Genomic DNA, 22003 nt, shown 5'->3' with positions numbered 1-22003 from the left:
CTTTAAAATTGGACTACTGGAAACCTGCTGAAATTTGGTAAAAGATATCAATTATATCGTGTGATGAATATAAATTAAGTTTTGTTAGTTAGTTTAAGTTTAGTTAATTAATAATTAAAAAAAATATATATTTTCCATTTACCTCTATTAGTATAAAATCTAAAAAAAATAAAAATGTATTAATCTCAAACACATAATATCAACATATATATTATAATTTTCTTTAACACAACAAAACGTTGCTTTTTTAATAGCGTCGTGAAGGTAAAACATTATGGACGTACGGCGAGCGGTGTGCAACAGGATGCGATTGCTATCATGATAATGCGAAGATCATTACAATGTACTAAGCGATTTTTTAATTGCACTCGAGTTCCACTCGATTTTTAATGCACTTGTAGCCAATCAGCTTATTGTGTTTATAATTCGTCTCGTGTTCGTCGGTGAACGAAATCATTGTGAAGAAACCTCCATGTATCGTTTGTAATTCTGCCACACGCTTATAAGCCTATCTTACCTACCCTAATTCTCTAGGCAAGCGCGCTCCACCTTAGACTGTATCATCACTTTCCATCAGGTGTGATAACAGGCAAGTGCTAGCTTATAAATTTAAAAAAAAACTCGCATTGGTGCAGCGGATTGAACAAGCTCCAAACCTTCTCCTCAAACAAGAGAGGAGTTCTAAGCTCACACTGTCTTATGCATTTTTTCTCAGTAGTTAACGATGAGAGCCTGCGTCGCGAAATGGCCTCTGCAGCGCCTAAGTGGTCGGAGCATGGGAACTACTAGTGTCGCGAAGCAAGCAGCAGATCTAGGCAGTGGTTCAGACATAGGTAGCTACTTTTTACAGTGATTGATTTAAATACAAGTTTTTTTTAGATTAGATAAGAGGCAGACTGCCAAGTGGGCCATATTTTGGTAAGTTTTCACAACAGCCAAAAGCCATTGGCATTGTTAGAAATATTAATCAACTGTTACATTGTAAATGTGCTACAAACCTTGGGAATTAAGATGTTATGCCTTATATCTAAGCAGACGGGCTACCGCCAAGTGTGTGTATTAAGCAATATGATTAAATTTTTAAAGAAAAGTTTTCTGGTCGAATTTTAGTGCAACATTGATGTGTGTAACGTTTGAGAGAAACATTTCTGACGCAATAAGGTTTTAATTCCGTGATATGTATCGAGTTTCACGTACTTAATTTTTTTTAATACGATTCGTTTATATAAATTTAATTTGTATATTTTAGGAAATCTTTCCTCCCGAGCTCAAACTTGCCCTGCTCAGGGGCAGCGAGCCAGATCGACGCATGCTGTTACCTCAGCGTTGGAGTCCTTAGACTCTGCGATAAAGTCCTGGGATGAAGTACCGGGACCCAAGCCGCTTCCTTTTTTGGGCAACACTTGGAGATTCATACCTTATATAGGTAAGTGGTTTCTATCTAATAATTAATTAATTTAATGTTATTTTCAACATATCATACTCTATAAATGTTAAAGTGAGTTTGTCACGCTAAGTGACAGCCTGTAAATGTCCTACTGGGCTAAGACCTCCTCTACCTACGCATTGACGTCATAACTACTTAAAAATCATGAAATATTGCATACGTGCCATGGAGTACGTAAAATGCCACCTGTTAATGTGCCCAGGTACTTCACACCAGCCCCCCACCCACACGGGTAGGTCCACACGACTGGAACGGAAACTAGTATTATATAATGCTTAACATTAAGCCTGCTTTATGTTATCAGGTCTAATCTGACTTCATACGGATCTAATAACTTTGAAAGATGTATGCAACAAACGTGAGGTCAATAAAAAAATTGATATACACCTTGACCTCAAAATTAAACGACCAGCTAGATTTGATTTTTTTTTTCTAGATGAACTTATACACCTTGGATTAAAGTTTTATTACAATCTGAAGTAACAATTTCCTAAGTGCAATTATGTTTTATCTTGTTTAAACAATGCTGCTCTCATTTAGTTTATGAAATCCTGATTATATTATATCCATCGTTATATTGTAATTTAATGAACGTTACTAACTCAAAGAGATCTTTATTTATCGAGTTTTGTGGTACATTTTTTTATTTACTCTCCTTGTCTTTGTATGGGTTAATTTCATTAATTGTGACAATAACATTTGACTATGTTATAATCACAACTCAAGTTGCGAATTGTTAATGCAATACATTTTATTTAAAAAAATATATGAAATTCAATTCACGTCAATTTCCTTAATTCAAAGCGGGTGAAACTGCGAAGTTCAGCTTTTTATATAATTAATATTATATACTTAAAACTTCACCGAAACGCGCTGCATCTTCTGGTATTAGACAAAAACGTCTTCTTATTTATTACATAGATAGATAAATAAAGTACAGCTACATTGTCATGAATGATTTGGTTAACATTTCATACAATGGCAATGTCTTGTCCGCCTACCTATACTATAAATAAAATAAAAAATAAACTTAAACATTAGCAGATCGCAAGGGTCTGAGGTACCCAAGTCGAATCAATATCAGGATCCAATTATCACAGCAGCATTAAAATTAAATTTAAAGATCAGATAAGTAAAATTTATGGGATTTCCTGACAAGTAGTTCATAGTAGGAATGCGGAAATTCATAGTCTGACTCTACAATGCCTTGGAAAGCACGTAAAATAAAATAAATAAAACAAATATTTTTAGTTGGTGGCGCGGTAATGCTCTGATTTGTAGAAATGAAAGTTCATTTGTGTTTGTGGACTTATGCACTACAATATCTCCAGCATAATAATATTAATGTAATCACATGAAAAATCATTAGTGCTTGCCTGGGTTTGAACTCGCATTTATTCATCGGTTAAAAAGCAAGCGTTCCAGCCACCGAGCCATATCGGGGCTTACATATTTATAAAATCGTTTTGTTATATGTCAAAAGAAGTCATGCAAGGTCGTTGAATGTTACAATCGCTCATCTTTCTTCGGCCATTCAACGCAGTTTTGCATTTTAAGAGACGAGGTGTGATTTTCATCTACAATGAAATGACAATTACATTCTCAGAATAATTTAAACGATAAAATGAAAAGTATGTGAATATAAAACACGTTCGCATTTTGATCAAAACTTTTTAAAATATTCGAATGAAAAATATATAATAATGAAATTTTGTTAAAATTGTTGCAATTTTTATTTTTATCTGTATTTTATATTTTAAACTTGTATGAATTCGAACAATGTAATTGGTTTTGGTAATATGTGTCAAGGCCAGTTGCTTATATACCTTATTAATACTTTATTCACCTTTAATATGAAATATTTTCTTTCAAATGGTTTTTAATAAAAATACATTTAACAAATACGACAATCCTAAGTCATGCCAACTGCCAAGTACACTTTGAGCGTGCCAATTAACTCGACACTGGCTAATCTATTGGATCAAAGTATAACATAGCAAAAAATATTCGATAGTCAAAGCTTGGCTTGTAGTTCACCGCGGTAAGGGTAATATTTTTATAAATACAATACATTATAATGTTAAATATTATGATTTATACTCGTTATGGCTACTTATAATTTAAGAACCAGAGCTTTGCTCGAAGATTTCTTTAAGAAAATTGGTATTAAGACAGTTGCATCGCAGTATATCTACACAAATATTGTAAACACTTAATCTTTACACAAAAAAGTGATATACATAAACTTAGCAAATAATATTACAGAACTATTTACATTAAAGCCTTAAATATATAAAAAATATAAATAGTTACTGTACAAATTGTGACCACGGAATGGCAACAAAAATGCTAGCAGCATTCCCCCTTTGGATCGTAACTCCAATCCTCTGTGCAAAAAACTGAACCAGCCCTCCTGTCACCAGTCAAAGCAGTAAGACATTTTTTTTTTAAAATTTAATACTAGAATTTATTAAATCATATAGGGCTAAGTATACGCATTGGCATTAGGCTGACTTTAATTAATTATTAAAATCAATCTCATTAATAAAACCTATTAGGTACTCTGCTTATGAATATATGTCTGACAAAAGCGCATGAATTGAATCATTGCTAACAAATAGGAACTAAGTGTACGTAATCTATATAAAATCGTATTTTTTTAAAGAGTGAGTTTCTTTCCTGTTCATCTTATTTGAATTATAAGTACTTGTAAAATTGTATTATTATATAAATATTTTGATTTGATTTATGTTAAGGAGTGCATTCGACGTCCACTTTTCGCAATTTAATCTTATCTGTGGTCTGAATACAAATTGAATACAAAAACTTTCATAATTATTATGAACTGTTACGAAATTTTTAAATTCGTACAAGGTTGTCATTAAATTTGACATTTTAGATGTGGGAATTAGGTTTATGATGAATATACATAATATAAATTATGTATATTCATACAATCATATAAACATGGTGGTCTATGTAGGTAACGCCCACTCATAATTTATTCTACCGCTAAAGAGCAATACTTAGTATTGCAGTACTTATTAAAGTGTGAATGAGCCAGTGTAATTGCAGGCACAAGACACATAACATCTTAGTTCCCAAGGTTGGTGGCGCATTGGCGATGTAAGCGATGGTTAACATTTCTTACATTGCCAATGTTTATAGGCGTTGGTGACCATTTACTATCAGGTAAATATAAAAAAGACATATTTTTGGATTGATTGGATTTATAATATATATTTTTTGTACATGTAGTTTGCATTGCATTTTACGATTTCGGCTTCTTTATTGACTTGAAATGTGTATCAGTCGTCTTCCTTGATAGAAATTGACTTTTGTTATTAATTTTTCCAGGAGGCTATTCAGTGAAACACGTTGATCAAGTATGCCTTTCGCTGCGACAGCAATATGGCAAATGTGTCAAAATGGCCGGATTACTTGGAAGACCAGACATGCTCTTTGTATTTGATGCTGGTGAAGTTGAAAGGGTCTTCCGAGGAGAAGACGCTGCTCCCCATAGGTAGTAAATATTAGTTAGTAATTTTACCCACGCTGAAGAATGCGGCTTTGATTCATAACGCTTCCACTCTGTGTAATTACCAATTTTCATTCTAGACCTTCGATGCCTTCGTTAAATTACTACAAGCATAAGTTGAGGAAAGATTTCTTTGGAGCCGAAAAACATTGTGCTGGAGTGATTGCTGTGTAAGTTCGTATAATTTTTGCAACACAGATTATTTATATAATTAAAAAAATGTAGATGTAATATAATGTATACATATAATATGAATGAGTTAAAAATCAAATTTGTTTAGCTACTTTATAAGCTAGTGGATAGTAGGATAGTGTGATAGTGGTTTTTACTGCCGAAGTTGTTGAAATCCCGGGTCGATCTAGTAAAAGTTGAAAAAAAGAAGTGTGCCAGTGTAACTACAGACAAAAGGGGCATAACGTCTTAGCTTCCAGTGTTGATGCTACATTTATTTAAGAAGTGAATAATGAGTTCCACTCGAATTTGTCTCGATAGATACCATATTTCGAACTGTTAGTATTTAATAAAAGATTCGTAATGTTACGACATTTATACTTTTAATAATTAAGTGTTATTTATAAGAATATTTATTTTAAATATAAATCCAAAAGGCACGGTGAATCATGGGCAGCATTCAGAACAAAAGTTGCTAGAGTGGCCTTAAATACTGGTGCTGCTGCCCAATATACTGAACAGGTTGGGGAAGTAGCCGATGAGTTCGTTAAAAGGTGAATATGAACATCAAAAGTACTACATATATTTACTGAAGAATTATTTACGACTATGTTGGGGACTCAATGAAGTATACATATATATCAATTAAGAATAGTTACTGGTTCCACGCGGTTGAGGTACTTACCCTCAATCACGTGGAATGGTGGCAAGATAGTTATCATTACTTAATTATGAAATAATAAAAAAATAGATCGATTATAACGATAAGGTGATTAAAAATGAAACAAGCCAAGCTTAAATAATAATATTTTTTAAACATTTAAATTTAAATTGGTTTTACAGGGTGCGAGAAATAAGAAATAATGAATCAGAAACGCCAAGTGATTTCTTAAATGAAGTACATAAATGGTCTCTCGAATGTAAGACAATTATATAACTATAAACTGTTTACCGTTGCTTTATTTTGTATTAAATATTTGTCATATTTTTATTTTAGTTTGAAAATAAAATATAATTTCAGCTTTAGGATTAATAGCATTAGATACGAGATTAGGATGTTTTGAGTCAAGTGAAGGTTCGGAAAGTCAGCATTTAATAGACGCTGTTAACACGTTCTTTCTTTGTGTGGGTGAATTGGAATTGCGAGCTCCATGGTGGAGAATCTATCCGACCACCATGTTCAAGAAATATGTAGCCGCCCTGGACACGATACTGAGGTAATTAATTACGTCTTTATTTACCGAGACTGTCAATTTAGTCCATTCATTAGTAAATTCGTAAAGAGTGTTAGGAATATGTCCAATTAATAAATAATCGTAATTGTCTGTGGGATTAACTTTGTATTTATAATAAGATGACGCGTCAAATATGTAAACGTGAACGTAGAGTGTTACGTTGAGCTTCTATTTAATCTACACAATCTAAACGTCCGTTACTTAATTGCTAAAATAATTGCTTTTATTTTATTGCTCACACTACATACTTCCTACTCGATCAATTGTCTAATTTAATTCTAAAAAATTTTAAAGAAGTTTGTGACTAATTGCTGAAGATTCCATAAGCTATGTACTTTTAAATTTGGAGTTCTAATCATTCATTTGCAATGTGCAGCAAAATATTTACAGTCTGTTCCTACCACATGCTCTCATGTAGTAGGAACACCCTCCCTTAATTTTTCTACCGTCAACCTTCATTAAACGTTGTCTAACACAATAAATAAATTCACAGTGTTACTCTATCTCACGTAGAGCGAACGTTGAAAGAATGTCGAGACAATGATAGCAAATCTCTCTTACAAGACTTAGTGGCTGCTGCTGGACCAAGAGTTGCAGCTGTGACAGCGCTTGATATGTTCCTAGTGGGAATTGATACGGTATGTACGACTAAATCTAAGATGACTTAAAGCATGCTAAATAACATGATCATGAACAAAATATTATTGACTTTATGCCTTTTTATTAATACACATTTTTTTCTTAATATCGTTATTTAAAATAGTAAATAGAATTATTTAAAAAAAAGCCACGATTCTCCATTGCGATTTAGTTGATACAAACGTGGTAAATTTTCTTCTGATACATGCAATTTTTTCACGATATTTTCGTCACTCGGTGTGACGTCAGTATATGAATTATAAACACAAATGAAATTATTTTAGTTTAAGCCCGTAACCTTCTGTAATTATATCACATATTTACTCCACCTCGGTGCAGTATTTTGTTACGTTAGTTGGCTTCCAACTAGTTAATCAGTTATTTGTCTGTTATTCTCAGTAAAATCTAAATTCTGTGATCGTCTGTTTACATTTTACAAAATGATTTTTCAAAAATGTTTGTTAAAACGAACTGGATTTAAGTATTTATAAATCTTAATTCCAGACATCAAACGCAGTAGCTTCAACTCTATATCAATTATCACGAAGACCAGATGTTCAGGATAAGCTATATAAAGAAATAACTAGCGTTTTGAAAGGCAGACCACTGAGAGCTGGTGATGTGGCACAAATGCCTTATTTAAAGGCTTGTATTAAGGAAGTTCTAAGGTATAAAAATATGAACACAATAAAAACTTTTGTCCCGATGATGGGAAATAATTTCTTATTTTTTTTCTACAGAATGTACCCAGTTGTTATTGGCAACGGTCGACAGTTGACCAAAGACACAATAATTTGTGGCTACAATATACCTAAAGGTGTAAGTAAATTATTCTTTCGCTACCTTAATATCCGGTTATTATATTCAAAAAACGATTCGATTTGCTTACGGACAGTACAACTATCTACGAGGTAAAATCCTAAAGCGTTTGTATAAGAAACATTTCGAGATCTTCGAAGTCGCATGTAACTATGTGACTTAAAATTTTATGCGAACGATCTTAAAGTTAATAGATCAAAAGTTATTATAGGCTGATGTAATAGACCGATTCGTTCAATATAGGAATTGAGCGTAAAACAGTTAGATATAAACGTATAAAGAAACTCCTTACTTTAAGAGCATAATATTATTTAGTAAGCTAATGCTCAACAGAGGTAAGGCATATTAGGTTGAAATAATATCTGATAAGCAAAATAGTTTTAAAAACTGATTTGATGCCCGCTAAGGTCCATTGTAAGGTGTTTTTACTTTTATAAATAATTACACTTGTATGTATATAAAGGTAATATAGTAAATTGGGTGAATATGATATCGTAATAACAATATTTTGTTTTTTTTTTCTAGACACAAGTAATATTCCAACATTATGTCATGGGTAACAGTGAAGAATATTTTTCTAAAGCTTCGGAATTTCGTCCTGAGCGTTGGTTACAACGTTCAACATATAAGCATCACGCTTTCGCGTCTCTTCCATTCGGCTTTGGGAAACGGATGTGTCTTGGACGCAGATTCGCTGAATTAGAAATGCAAATCGTAATTTGTAAGGTAAATTAATAGTTAATGTTTATATTTATATTGTTATTAATTTCGGCTGTTGACTAATTGAAGATTGTAGTCGCTCACTTATCTCTAGTTTCTGAATCGTTGCAAGACGTCCAATTAAGTAATTCTCATAACTTGAACGTCTAATCTTTAAGATAACTCAATATTTCCTAATGGCCATTCAAAATGAAAACATATCTGTTCATTTGTCTTTATCAATTCAACTTATCAATCATTATTCACCAAATCAGAAACCAGATTAGAGCTTTCATGGCCACTAATAATTATTTCGGAAGGTTTGTATTTTAATAAAACAAAAAGAAATTTTAATTATAAAAAAGTAGCACCCAGTACATATTTGTCCTAACGCTGGGCTAAGGCCTTCTCTCGATGATGCTCGAAGCTTATTCCACCACGCTTTTCAATACTAGTTAGTACACATGTAACAGTATTCGACACAAACTGGTTTTTGCACGTTGCTTTCATTTACCATTTGTCGACCATAACAAATATTTTGTAAGATTAAGTCATAAGGCTAAGTCATAAGATTGTAATATATTATATTGGATGTGATACGAATTATTATTAAATATTGCTGGAGAGTATTTGTAATTTTTATATTAATCATATTTTTAATCTGGCAACAAGAACACTGACAGATACTCTTTATGGCGGGAAAATAATAGTCTTTAAATTCTTTTTTACGAGCATAGCGTATTGCGTGTTGAGATCTAGTTCTTACAATATAAACAAATTAAGAAAATTTAAAAATACTGATGGTTAATGATTTTCGGCTAAGAAATATTTTATGGGCGGAAAATGCAATTTCTGTCATAAAATTAATAAATCTGTCAGTATTTTTTTTTATTTTAAAATTAGTTAGATCCGAAATCCAAATAATAGACCATGTGGGTCTTAAGCGGCAGAACTATACTCATGTGCTTATTATATGTTAATTATATATAATAATTATGTTACATTTTTCAGATGGTGAATGCGTTTAAAATGGAGTATCATCATGAGCCGCTTAAATATCATGTGCACCCCATGTACACTCCAAATGGGCCTATTCGGATAAAATTGATCGAACGATGAAAGTCATATGGGAATTAAATATATTTATACATATAATAAGTGTATTATTCATATAAAATATGTTTTAAGTTATCGAAAAAAAAAAAAAAAATTGAACTGGACTACTGACATATAAATGGGTTAGAGGCAATCGACTTATTATTACGATGACCATTTTAAACGGCTTCTTGTGATATGTATTAAATGATTTATTTAAAGTTAAGAAGTTGAAAAGCTCTTGTAGAGTTGTGTGTTAGTCAAATTATTATATTACTTGGTGGTAGGGCTTTGTGCCCGACTGAGTAGGTGAGACCAATACATGTTCTACCGCCAAGCAGCAATACTATAATTAGTATTTTTGTGTTCCGGTTGATGAGTGAGTAAGTCAGTGTGACTGCAGGCACAGGGATATAACATGCTAGTTCCCAAGATTGGTGGCACAGTGGCGATGTAAGGGATAGTCGTATAGTGCCAATGTGGTGACCATTTACCATCAGTTAGCCCATTTGTCACTACACCTGCCAATGCCAATAAATATATTTTTTTTTTTTTTAATTACGTTTTTGTATAATACGATTAATTCTATGTAATAAAATAGTGATATTTATGTACATATATGGAGGAAATATATATATATATATATATATATATATATAAAGTAACAGCCTGTAAATGTCCCACTGCTGGGCTAAGGCCTCCTCTCCCTATTTGAGGAGAAGGTTTGGAGCTTATTCCACCACGCTGCTCCAATGCGGGTTGGTGGAATACACATGTGGCAGAATTTCGATGAAATTAGACACATGCAGGTTTCCTCACGATGTTTTCCTTCACCGAAAAGCACGAGATGAATTATAAACAGAAATTAAGCACATGAAAATTCAGAGGTGCTTGCCCGGATTTGAACCCACGTTCATCGGTTAAGATTCACGCGTTCTTACCACTGGGCCATCTCGACTTCTTATATTATTATTATATTGTATATTTGGAATATTATGTATTACAATATTATTAATAAGCTATAATTATTAATAAACTTTTTTTAAAATATTCATTGTATTAATTGTTAAGTTACTATGTCCACTTGAACAGTAGCGTATTTTAGGTATTTGGAGTACCGAGCACAAAAAACTACCTCTTAAATTTAAGCAAAGGTAAATTAAGACTAAGTAGGTAACTAATAATAAGTTTTATAATTAATGTGTGACGTTGATTGTGACTTCATTATAACCTTTGAAATTCTGTCAGTCACCCAACTCTAAAAATATAGATAACTCCTTATACTTTCTGTATTTGAAATAAATGATATTTCGATTAATTTAAAAAAATTTTCTCTTTTTAAAATTATTTGATGTCCCAGGCCACCTTTAAATTATTACCAAAATTATAGCAATGACTCACCCATTATTGAAATATAATGTGATTTATTACTTAAAACCCTGAAGTAGTATGTAAAATATGTTCTGTTTTAATAATAAGTATGTAATCAGTATTGGTAGTAGTAATACGGTTTCAAATATATTTTAACGAAGTTGCGCCTTGCAAAAGTAATTAGCAATTACACAGTGACACTTATTAGTTATTAGAATTTTGTAGGCCCAGAACTGACAGGATTTATTATATTAAAAACATGCTCGTATTGAAATGCAACTAACAATCACATATGTAGATTTAATATTATAGAACACCATAGAATAAAAGTTGCTCTCATTGTTGTAATTCGATGATACAGTAAAAGTCAGTTTGTGCTCGAGATATTTTACAAATTTGGTACAGTAAGCTACATTTTTATTTACTTAGAATTCGTGCATTGCTTTTGCGTTTGGCAAAATACTCAAAGATTTATGATGACCATGATCGACGCTTGTACATTTTTTTTTATCCTAGGCAATTTTCTGTATTGTAAAATATAATATTCTTAGGAATGTTTTCCGAAGGGGCCCTGAGAAGAACAGACGAAAGAAACTCAGCGGTTTTTTTATATGTATCATGTTTCATTTACAAAAAAAAAAAAAAACCATCGTTGTGTAGTCTGGCCCAGCCGAGCTCATCGGCAGCCAGGCTGGCGTTACACACTTCTGCATGAACTCTCAGTTGTGACGGATATCTCATAAATAATATTTTAGTTGCTCAGTCTTGATTCCTTTGTTCTATTTTTGTGTCTAAATTGTTTCTGTCGATATACATTTACTTTGCTGTTGTGTAGTTGTTTTGATTTATCTTTTTAAAAAACCTATTTCAAGATCTAAATTATAGAAAATAAATACCAAATAGTCAGTCAGTGTTCCCAAGTTATATATGACTACCTCGTTGGTCTAAGATATAAGGCCGCAGATCCAGAGGTTCTATGTTCAAACCCCAGGGCGGTCCGAAAAAAGTTATTATAGAACGCTAGGGTGTTATAAATAAAACAGTTTTTACACATTCATAGAATGTTTTACTTAGATTGACTCAATATACAACAAACTAACGTATAATATTTTATCAAAAAATCTATTTACTTACATTCTGAGTTATGTATTTTTGCAATTGTTAATAATTATATATCAATAATAACACAACGCAGAATGTTAGCTTACAGAGTACATAAATTGAATTACCTTAAATTTAAACGGATGGCCACGACATAAAATTGTTATATATTTACAATTATCACAAATGAGTATATGTATACAAAAAATAAGCAAGATAATTATATATAATATATAAACATTAAGATAATGGACCTTTATGTATTTTGACTAGGAATATAGGTAATTATGTTAGCTACAAAAAAATTAAATTGTATATCAACCTATGGCACCTTTATGATATAAAGGCATCCATTTAAAATGCCTGAATAACATATAAAAAGCTTTAAAAGGCAGTGAATATTATTTCATATAAAATCTATTGTTTTTTATAAAAACGCGTCAGGCATTAACATTTTAAAAATAAACGAAGCAATGATCACATTCATATTCTACGAAAATTATATTTTAATTGTATATTAGCATGGATGAATATTCGTTTTAATTACTACATTTTCTCGTTTAAGACTTGCCTTTTTCTTATATATAAAAAGAGTTACAGCTAAGGACATTACTATAAACATAATAGACCCAACTACTGCGGAGTATTCTAAGCCAGTTAATTGCCCGGCATTTTCTTTGACTGTATCGTATATGGAGTTGCTAACGTCCCTAGCATTCCTTGTTTTTGGTTTGGTTCGCGAGAGTTCAAAGTTATCTGAAATCAAGACATTTTAATATATTATTATATAAAAGTTTTGCATAAAATTGATTTCTGTGTTCATTTCAACTTACCTATTTCAGACTGAGAATCGTAATAATCGAAATTTTTTATAGCTAATCTGTTCACGCGAGAGGACTTCACTTCATTTTCTGCAGGAAATGGTGGCAAGTATGTCGAAGGTGGGTTTGTACTACTAGGGGCGAATGGTTGCGGACATTTAGGGTCCTTAGAACCAGGGTAACATGAAGTTGGTGTAGTGGACTTTCTTGGGGGTTCAGGACAGCGAGGATCATTACTACCGGGATAGCATCTGGGAGCTTCAGGTGTAGTTGGTTTCGGACAACGGGGGTCACTACTACCGGGGTAACATCTAGGAGGTTCGGGTGTAGTTGGTTTAGGACAACGAGGGTCACTACTACCGGGATAGCATCTGGGAGCTTCAGGTGTAGTTGGTTTAGGACAGCGGGGGTCACTACTACCTGGATAGCATCTGGGAGCTTCAGGTGTAGTTGGCTTAGGACAGCGGGGGTCACTACTACCGGGATAGCATCTGGGAGCTTCAGGTGTAGTTGGTTTAGGACAGCGGGGGTCACTACTACCTGGATAGCATCTGGGAGCTTCAGGTGTAGTTGGTTTAGGACAGCGGGGGTCACTACTACCGGGATAGCATCTGGGAGCTTCAGGTGTAGTTGGTTTAGGACAGCGGGGGTCACTACTACCTGGATAGCATCTGGGAGCTTCAGGTGTAGTTGGTTTAGGACAGCGGGGGTCACTACTACCTGGATAGCATCTGGGAGCTTCAGGTGTAGTTGGTTTAGGACAGCGGGGGTCACTACTACCGGGATAGCATCTGGGAGCTTCAGGTGTAGTTGGTTTAGGACAGCGGGGGTCACTACTACCTGGATAGCATCTGGGAGCTTCAGGTGTAGTTGGTTTAGGACAGCGGGGGTCACTACTACCTGGATAGCATCTGGGAGCTTCAGGTGTAGTTGGTTTAGGACAGCGGGGGTCACTACTACCTGGATAGCATCTGGGAGCTTCAGGTGTAGTTGGTTTAGGACAGCGGGGGTCACTACTACCTGGATAGCACCTGGGAGCTTCAGGTGTAGTTGGTTTAGGACAACGAGGGTCACTACTACCGGGATAGCATCTGGGAGCTTCAGGTGTAGTTGGTTTAGGACAGCGGGGGTCACTACTACCGGGGTAACATCTGGGAGCTTCAGGTGTAGTTGGCTTAGGACATCGGGGATCACTGCTACCAGGGAAGCATCTTGGAGGAGCAGGAGTTGTTGGTTTAGGACAACGAGCATCTGTGGAGCCAGGGTAACATTTAGGTAAGTCTGAAGTTGGTGGCAAGTATGTAGGTGGAGTTAGAGTTGAAGGCTTAGGTGGTTGTGGGCACTTTGGATCTGGTGAACCAGGATAACACACTGGTTTGGTAGGTGAAGGAGTTGAAGATTTTGGACAACGCAAATCAGTACTACCAGGGTAGCACCTAGGTGCGTCCGGCGTTGTAGGCTTAGGGCATCGCGGGTCTGTATTTCCAGGATAGCAGTTAGGTGGTGCTGGTGTTGTTGGTTTAGGGCATCTGGGATCGCTGCTACCGGGGAAGCATCTTGGAGGAGCTGGAGTAGTCGGTTTAGTAGTAGGCTTAGGGCAACGAGGATCTGTGTTTCCAGGGTAGCAGTTAGGTGGTGCTGGTGTTGTTGGTGGGGGGCATCGACGATCGTTGCTGCCAGGGAAGCATTTCGGAGGAGCAGGTGTTGTTGGTTTTGGACAACGTGCGTCTAGGCTACCGGGGAAGCACCTCGGCGCTTCGGGTGTTGTAGGTTTAGGACAACGCGGGTCTGTGTTTCCAGGGTAGCAGTTTGGTGGTGCTGGTGTCGTTGGTTTAGGGCATCGGGGATCATTGCTACCGGGGAAGCATCTTGGAGGAGCAGGTGTTGTTGGTGTAGGGCAACGTGCATCAGTGCTTCCAGGAAAGCATTTAGGAGGTGCAGGAGTTGTTGGTTTCGGACAACGTGGGTCAGTACTTCCAGGGTAGCAATTAGGTGGTGCAGGAGTTGTTAGTTTCGGACAACGTGGGTCAGTACTTCCAGGGTAGCAATTAGGTGGTGCAGGAGTTGTTAGTTTCGGACAACGTGGGTCAGTACTTCCAGGGTAGCAATTAGGTGGTGCTGGTGTTGTTGGTTTAGGACAACGTGGATCAGTACTTCCAGGGAAACATCTTGGAGGTGCTGGAGTTGACGGAGGCAAATATGTAGGTGGTGTTAGAGTTGTAGGCCTAGGTGGTTGAGGGCACTTCGGGTCTGGAGACCCAGGGTAGCAGACTGGCTTAGGAGGTAGAGAAGTTGTAGGCTTGGGACAACGTGGATCAGTATTTCCAGGGTAGCAGTTTGGTGGTGCTGGTGTTGTTGGCTTGGGGCATCGAGGATCACTGCTGCCAGGGAAGCATCTTGGAGGAGCAGGAGTTGTTTGTTTAGGACAACGAGCGTCTGTACTTCCAGGGAAACATCTTGGCGCTTCGGGTGTAGTTGGCTTAGGGCAACGCGGGTCTGTGTTTCCAGGGTAGCAATTTGGTGGTGCTGGTGTCGTTGGCCTAGGGCATCGGGGATCACTGCTACCAGGGAAGCATCTTGGAGGAGCAGGTGTTGTTGGTTTTGGACAACGCAAATCAGTACTACCAGGGTAGCACCTCGGTGCGTCAGGTGTTGTAGGCTTAGGGCATCGCGGGTCTGTATTTCCAGGATAGCAGTTAGGTGGTGCTGGTGTTGTTGGTTTAGGGCATCTGGGATCGCTGCTACCTGGGAAGCATCTTGGAGGAGCTGGAGTAGTCGGCTTAGGACAACGTGTGTCAGTACTTCCAGGGAAACATCTCGGCTCTTCAGGAATAGTAGGCTTAGGGCAACGAGGATCTGTGTTTCCAGGATAGCAGTTAGGTGGTGCTGGTGTTGTTGGCTTGGGGCATCTGGGATCGCTGCTGCCAGGGAAGCATCTTGGAGGAGCAGGTGTTGTTGGCTTTGGACAACGTGCATCTGGGCTACCGGGGAAGCACCTCGGCGCTTCAGGTGTTGTAGGCTTAGGGCAACGCGGGTCTGTGTCTCCAGGGTAGCAGTTTGGTGGTGCTGGTGTCGTTGGTTTAGGGCATCGGGGATCATTGCTACCGGGGAAGCATCTTGGAGGAGCAGGTGTTGTTGGTGTAGGGCAACGTGCATCAGTGCTTCCAGGGAAGCATTTAGGAGGAGCTGGTGTTGTTGGTTTAGGACAACGTGGATCAGTACTTCCAGGGAAACATCTTGGAGGTGCTGGAGTTGACGGAGGCAAATATGTAGGTGGTGTTAGAGTTGTAGGCCTAGGTGGTTGAGGGCACTTCGGGTCTGGAGACCCAGGGTAGCAGACTGGCTTAGGAGGTAGAGAAGTTGTAGGCTTGGGACAACGTGGATCAGTATTTCCAGGGTAGCAGTTTGGTGGTGCTGGTGTTGTTGGCTTGGGGCATCGAGGATCACTGCTGCCAGGGAAGCATCTTGGAGGAGCAGGAGTTGTTGGTTTAGGACAACGAGCGTCTGTACTTCCAGGGAAACATCTTGGCGCTTCGGGTGTAGTTGGCTTAGGGCAACGCGGGTCTGTGTTTCCAGGGTAGCAATTTGGTGGTGCTGGTGTCGTTGGCCTAGGGCATCGGGGATCACTGCTACCTGGGAAGCATCTTGGAGGAGCAGGAGTTGTTGGTTTAGGACAACGAGCGTCTGTCGAGCCAGGATAACATTTAGGTAAATCTGAAGTTGGTGGCAAGTATGTAGGTGGAGTAAGAGTTGTAGGTTTAGGTGGTTGTGGGCACTTCGGATCTGGTGAACCGGGATAACACACTGGTTTGGTAGGTGAAGGAGTTGTAGGTTTTGGACAACGCAAATCAGTACTACCAGGGTAGCACCTCGGTGCGTCAGGCGTTGTGGGCTTAGGGCATCGCGGGTCTGTATTTCCAGGATAGCAGTTAGGTGGTGCTGGTGTTGTTGGTTTAGGGCATCTGGGATCGCTGCTACCGGGGAAGCATCTTGGAGGAGCTGGAGTAGTCGGCTTAGGACAACGTGTGTCAGTACTTCCAGGGAAACATCTCGGCGCTTCAGGAGTAGTAGGCTTAGGGCAACGAGGATCTGTGTTTCCAGGATAGCAGTTAGGTGGTGCTGGTGTTGTTGGCTTGGGGCATCTGGGATCGCTGCTACCAGGGAAGCATCTTGGAGGAGCAGGAGTAGTGGGCTTAGGACAACGAGTGTCTGTACTTCCAGGGAAACATCTCGGCGCTTCAGGAGTAGTAGGCTTAGGGCAACGAGGATCTGTGTTTCCAGGGTAGCAGTTAGGTGGTGCTGGGGTTGTTGGTTTAGGACATCTGGGATCGCTGCTACCGGGGAAGCATCTTGGAGGAGCTGGAGTAGTCGGCTTAGGACAACGTGTGTCAGTACTTCCAGGGAAACATCTCGGCGCTTCAGGAGTTGTAGGCTTAGGGCAACGAGGATCTGTGTTTCCAGGGTAGCAGTTAGGTGGTGCTGGTGTTGTGGGCTTGGGGCATCTGGGATCGCTGCTACCAGGGAAGCATCTTGGAGGAGCTGGAGTAGTCGGCTTAGGACAACGTGTGTCAGTACTTCCAGGGAAACATCTCGGAGCTTCAGGAGTAGTAGGCTTAGGGCAACGAGGATCTGTGTTTCCAGGGTAGCAGTTAGGTGGTGCTGGGGTTGTTGGCTTGGGGCATCTGGGATCGCTGCTACCGGGGAAGCATCTTGGAGGAGTTGGTGTAGTCACCTTAGGACAACGTGAGTCTGTACTTCCAGGGAAACATCTCGGTGCTTCAGGAGTAGTAGGGCAACGAGGATCTGTGTTTCCAGGGTAGCAGTTAGGTGATGCTGGTGTTGTTGGCTTGGGGCATCTGGGATCACTGCTGCCAGGGAAGCATCTTGGAGGAGCAGGTGTTGTTGGTGTAGGGCAACGTGCATCAGTGCTTCCAGGGAAGCATCTTGGAGGAGCAGGTGTTGTTGGTGTAGGGCAACGTGCATCAGTGCTTCCAGGGAAGCATTTAGGAGGTGCAGGAGTTGTTGGTTTTGGACAACGTGGGTCAGTGCTTCCAGGGTAGCAATTAGGTGGTGCTGGTGTCGTTGGTTTAGGACATCGGGGATCATTGCTACCGGGGAAGCATCTTGGAGGTGCTGGAGTTGATGGAGGCAAATATGTAGGTGGTGTTAGAGTTGTAGGCCTAGGTGGTTGAGGACACTTAGGGTCTGGAGACCCAGGGTAGCAGACTGGCTTAGGAGGTAGAGAAGTTGTAGGTCTTGGACAACGTGGATCAGTGTTTCCAGGGTAGCAGTTAGGTGGTGCTGGTGTTGTTGGCTTGGGGCATCGAGGATCGTTACTGCCAGGGAAGCATCTTGGAGGAGCAGGAGTTGTTGGTTTAGGACAACGTAGATCTGTGTTTCCAGGGTAGCAGTTAGGTGGTGCAGGCGTTGTTGGCTTAGGGCATCTGGGATCGTTGCTTCCAGGGAAACATTTTGGAGGAGCTGGAGTAGTCGGCTTAGGACAACGAGCGTCTGTACTTCCAGGGAAACATCTCGGCGCTTCAGGAGTAGTAGGCTTAGGGCAACGTGGGTCTGTGTTTCCGGGGTAGCAGTTAGGTGGTGCTGACGTTGTCGGATTAGGGCACCTGGGATCGCTACTACCAGGGAAGCATCTTGGAGGAGCAGGAGTAGTGGGTTTAGGACAACGAGTGTCTGTACTTCCCGGGAAACATCTCGGCGCTTCAGCAGTAGTAGGCTTAGGGCAACGTGGATCTGTGTTTCCAGGGTAGCAGTTAAGTGGTGCTGACGTTGTTGGATTAGGGCATCTGGGATCGCTGCTACCAGGGAAGCATCTTGGAGGAGCAGGAGTAGTGGGCTTAGGACAACGAGTGTCTGTACTTCCAGGGAAACATCTCGGCGCATCAGGAGTAGTAGGCTTAGGGCAACGAAGGTCTGTGTTTCCAGGGTAGCAGTTTGGTGGTGCTGGAGTCGTTGGCTTAGGGCATCGGGGATCGCTGCTACCAGGGAAGCATGTTGGAGGAGCAGGTGTTGGCTTTGGACAACGAGGATCAGTACTTCCAGGATAGCAGTTTGGTGGTACTATTGTTGTTGGTTTAGGACAACGTGGATCAGTACTTCCCGGGAAGCACTTGGGAGGTGCAGGAGTGGTTGGTTTTGGACAACGTGGGTCAGTACTATCTGGGAAGCACTTAAATGGTGTGGGGGTGGTTAGCTTTGGACAACGCGGATCGTCACTGCCTGGGAAGCATGCAGGTGGAACTCTTGTTGTTGGCTTAGGACATCTAGCGTCTGTTGAACCCGGATAGCATTTAGGTATTTCCGTAGATGGAGGCAAATATGTAGGTGGTGTTATAGGTGTAGGCCTTGGATTTTGTGGGCATTTTGGGTCTGGTGATCCAGGATAACATACTGGTTTTGGAGGTAGAGTAGTCGTAAGTTTTGGACAACGCAAGTCGGTACTACCGGGATAACATCTTGGGGCTTCTGGGGTTGTAGGCTGAGGACATCGAGGATCTGTGTTTCCAGGGTAGCAGTTTGTAGGTACAGGTGTTGTTGGTTTGGGACAACGAAGATCACTACTTCCCGGGAAGCATCTTGGTGCCTCAGGCGTCGTAGGCCTTGGGCAACGTGGGTCTGTATTACCGGGGTAGCAATTTGGTGTAGGTGTAGTTTGTTTCGGACAACGGGGATCGCTGCTGCCAGGTAAGCATCTTGGAGCCTCGGTTGTCGTAGGCCTTGGGCAACGTGGGTCTGTATTACCAGGATAGCAATTTGGTGTAGGTGTAGTTTGTTTTGGACAACGGGGATCGCTGCTGCCAGGTAAGCATCTTGGGGCCTCAGTCGTCGTAGGCTTTGGGCAACGTGGGTCTGTATTACCGGGGTAGCAATTTGGTGTAGGTGTAGTTTGTTTGGGACACCGAGGATCAGTACTTCCGAGGAAGCAGTTAGGTTGAGGAATTGTTGGTTTAGGACAACGTGGGTCATTGTTGCCAGGGAAGCAGTTTGGTTGTGCAGATGTTGTTGGTCTTGAGCAAAGAGGGTCAGTAGACCCTGGATAGCATTTTATGTCTGGTATAACAGTTGTTATTTCCTTTTTGATTCCATTACAGCTTGCATCACAGTTGCTTGTGCATAGCTGAAATGAAAAATACTTATTCCTTAGTCGTGTTTTTGGAAAATAGAAGTTTACCAGAATTATGTAAATTTTTTGTACATTTGAAATTATAATATTATGTATCTTACCTCAACATTACAAGTCAGGTAGACCTGGTCAGTTTCTGGGAAACGGAAAGCACTTATTTTGCTGTAAGCGATTAATGTCGCTCCACTTTTTCCAGTATTCGTGGATTTCTGCCATGAATCGATGAATTTCTTTTTCCTTTAATTAAAAATATGAACATGTCAATTGTACTTTAATTGTATTATGATTATAATAAATGTGCTTACATATAAATTTAAAACGAGTAAGTAGAATTAAATGTAACAAATATTTTTAACAAGTTGCAATGACACAGCGGTACAATAATACTGAATTATTCGTTTAACTGTTTTTTGACAAATTTAATAAATGAATTATATTTTACGATAAGTAAAAATAGTATATTCCAAGTAATAAAGTCATATATGATATTTTATTAGTCTGATTTGGTATATCACAGCAAACGCTTTTTACCAGGTTAAGATTTAATATTATCTTCTTTCTTTATAATTCAGAACAATATTTAATTTACAATAAGATCAGATTCTTGAAATTAGATCACTTGTAAGTTAATTTTTTATTTGATTACAAATAGCCACTAATGGTAAGTGGTCACCACCACGCAGACATTAGCACTGTAAAAAATCAAGTATAATCATCTCTTGTAATGTAATTTCGCTCCCATTTACTTGTTGGTAAGGCTTTATGTAAGCCCGTCGGGGCAAGGCTAGGTTATATTCAAAGTTTATTTAGGTACAGTAACAGTAACAGTAACAGCCTGTTAATGTCCCACTGCTGGGCTAAGGCCTCCTCTCCCTTTTTGAGGAGAAGGTTTGGAGCTTATTCCACCACGCTGCTCCAATGCGGGTTGGTAGAATACACATGTGGCAGAATTTTAATGAAATTAGACACATGCAGGTTTCCTCACGTTGTTTTCCTTCACCGTTAAGCACGAGACGAATTATAAACACAAATTAAGCACATGAAAATTCAGTGGTGCTTGCCCGGGTTTGAACCCACGATCATCGGTTAAGATTCACGCGTTCTTGCCACTAGGCCATCTCGGCTTATTTAGGTAAGTCTATTTTAAAAATATCATACTTACTTGGGACAACCATCTTTGTCAGTCAGTTGAATTTTGTTTGTCTTCGAGCTATCATAATCTTCGTTATCATACGCCCAACAATCGTGAATCTTAAGATTGAATTGATTTCTGATATCTTTCAAATATATAAGGATGGTGAGATATTCACCGATTTTGATTGAATTTTCCAATGGAGTAGTCTAAAAGAAAAAAAAAACATGCTTTATAATATAAAAATTGCAATGTCTTATAGCGTGTCGAGTCAAATAAGAATTGTTTGAATATATTATACAATTTAATTTTAAAATTAGAACTTACTTTGGGGAAAACTCCTTTCTGAATATCCATCCAGCATTCAACGCCACCTGCTGGTCCTTGTACTGCAACTACATCAAGCATATCAACCATAAAAGGCTTCAGCTTTAGAATATGTGATTGTTCCTTTCTGACACCAGTGGAAACTTCCAGAGCAGTACCGGCACATGATATCTGAGACATATTAAGGATCATCAATAATTTACACGGAACTGCATTTATTATGGTTGAACTTTAAAAGAAAGGCGTGTAAATATCAATCAATTTGATTAAAGCCAATTAAATAACAGCCACTGTATGATAAAGTGCCTAATTTGTATTTATAACTCATCACGTGCTTGTCAAACGTTATCAAACGATCTAAACTGGTGTTGTGTTGTTAAGTTCTTCGTTCCAAGCTTATATCAGGAGAGGAGGTTTTTTCAGAAGTATTGTTACTGATTACTAATGCAAGATGTATTATAATAATA

At 38.7% G+C, this 22003-nt stretch overlaps 2 protein-coding genes across 2 annotated transcripts in view; one reads left to right on the top strand and one right to left on the bottom strand.

Moving 5' to 3' along the window:
* The first annotated feature begins 788 nt into the window (after positions 1-788).
* Positions 789-9706, top strand: LOC126776966 (probable cytochrome P450 49a1). The gene is made up of 12 exons (XM_050499829.1): positions 789-833; positions 1250-1426; positions 4805-4970; positions 5066-5155; positions 5594-5710; positions 6000-6076; positions 6178-6373; positions 6885-7029; positions 7535-7698; positions 7771-7849; positions 8375-8575; positions 9560-9706. Exons 3-12 carry the CDS (start codon positions 4876-4878, stop codon positions 9665-9667), a joined length of 1272 nt encoding a protein of 423 aa, XP_050355786.1. The 5' UTR covers positions 789-833; positions 1250-1426; positions 4805-4875; the 3' UTR covers positions 9668-9706.
* Positions 9707-12072: 2366 nt separating this feature from the next.
* The window catches only part of LOC126776664 (mucin-2-like), a 51096-nt gene continuing 41165 nt past the window's right edge, over positions 12073-22003 (bottom strand). Inside the window, exons 5-11 of the mRNA XM_050499286.1 lie at positions 21537-21707; positions 21240-21418; positions 20179-20314; positions 14017-20071; positions 13441-13956; positions 12949-13380; positions 12073-12871 (exon numbers count right to left, since the gene is read on the bottom strand). Coding sequence (XP_050355243.1) covers positions 12633-12871; positions 12949-13380; positions 13441-13956; positions 14017-20071; positions 20179-20314; positions 21240-21418; positions 21537-21707 — 7728 coding nt within the window. The 3' untranslated portion in view covers positions 12073-12632. The remainder of the gene's footprint in view (positions 12872-12948; positions 13381-13440; positions 13957-14016; positions 20072-20178; positions 20315-21239; positions 21419-21536; positions 21708-22003) is intronic.

The sequence above is a fragment of the Nymphalis io genome, chromosome 21 (genome assembly GCF_905147045.1).
Source record: "Nymphalis io chromosome 21, ilAglIoxx1.1, whole genome shotgun sequence".
Taxonomy (NCBI): Eukaryota; Metazoa; Arthropoda; class Insecta; order Lepidoptera; family Nymphalidae; genus Nymphalis; species Nymphalis io.
Note: the sequence above shows the minus strand (reverse complement) of the source record. Positions and strands in the feature narration are given on the sequence as shown.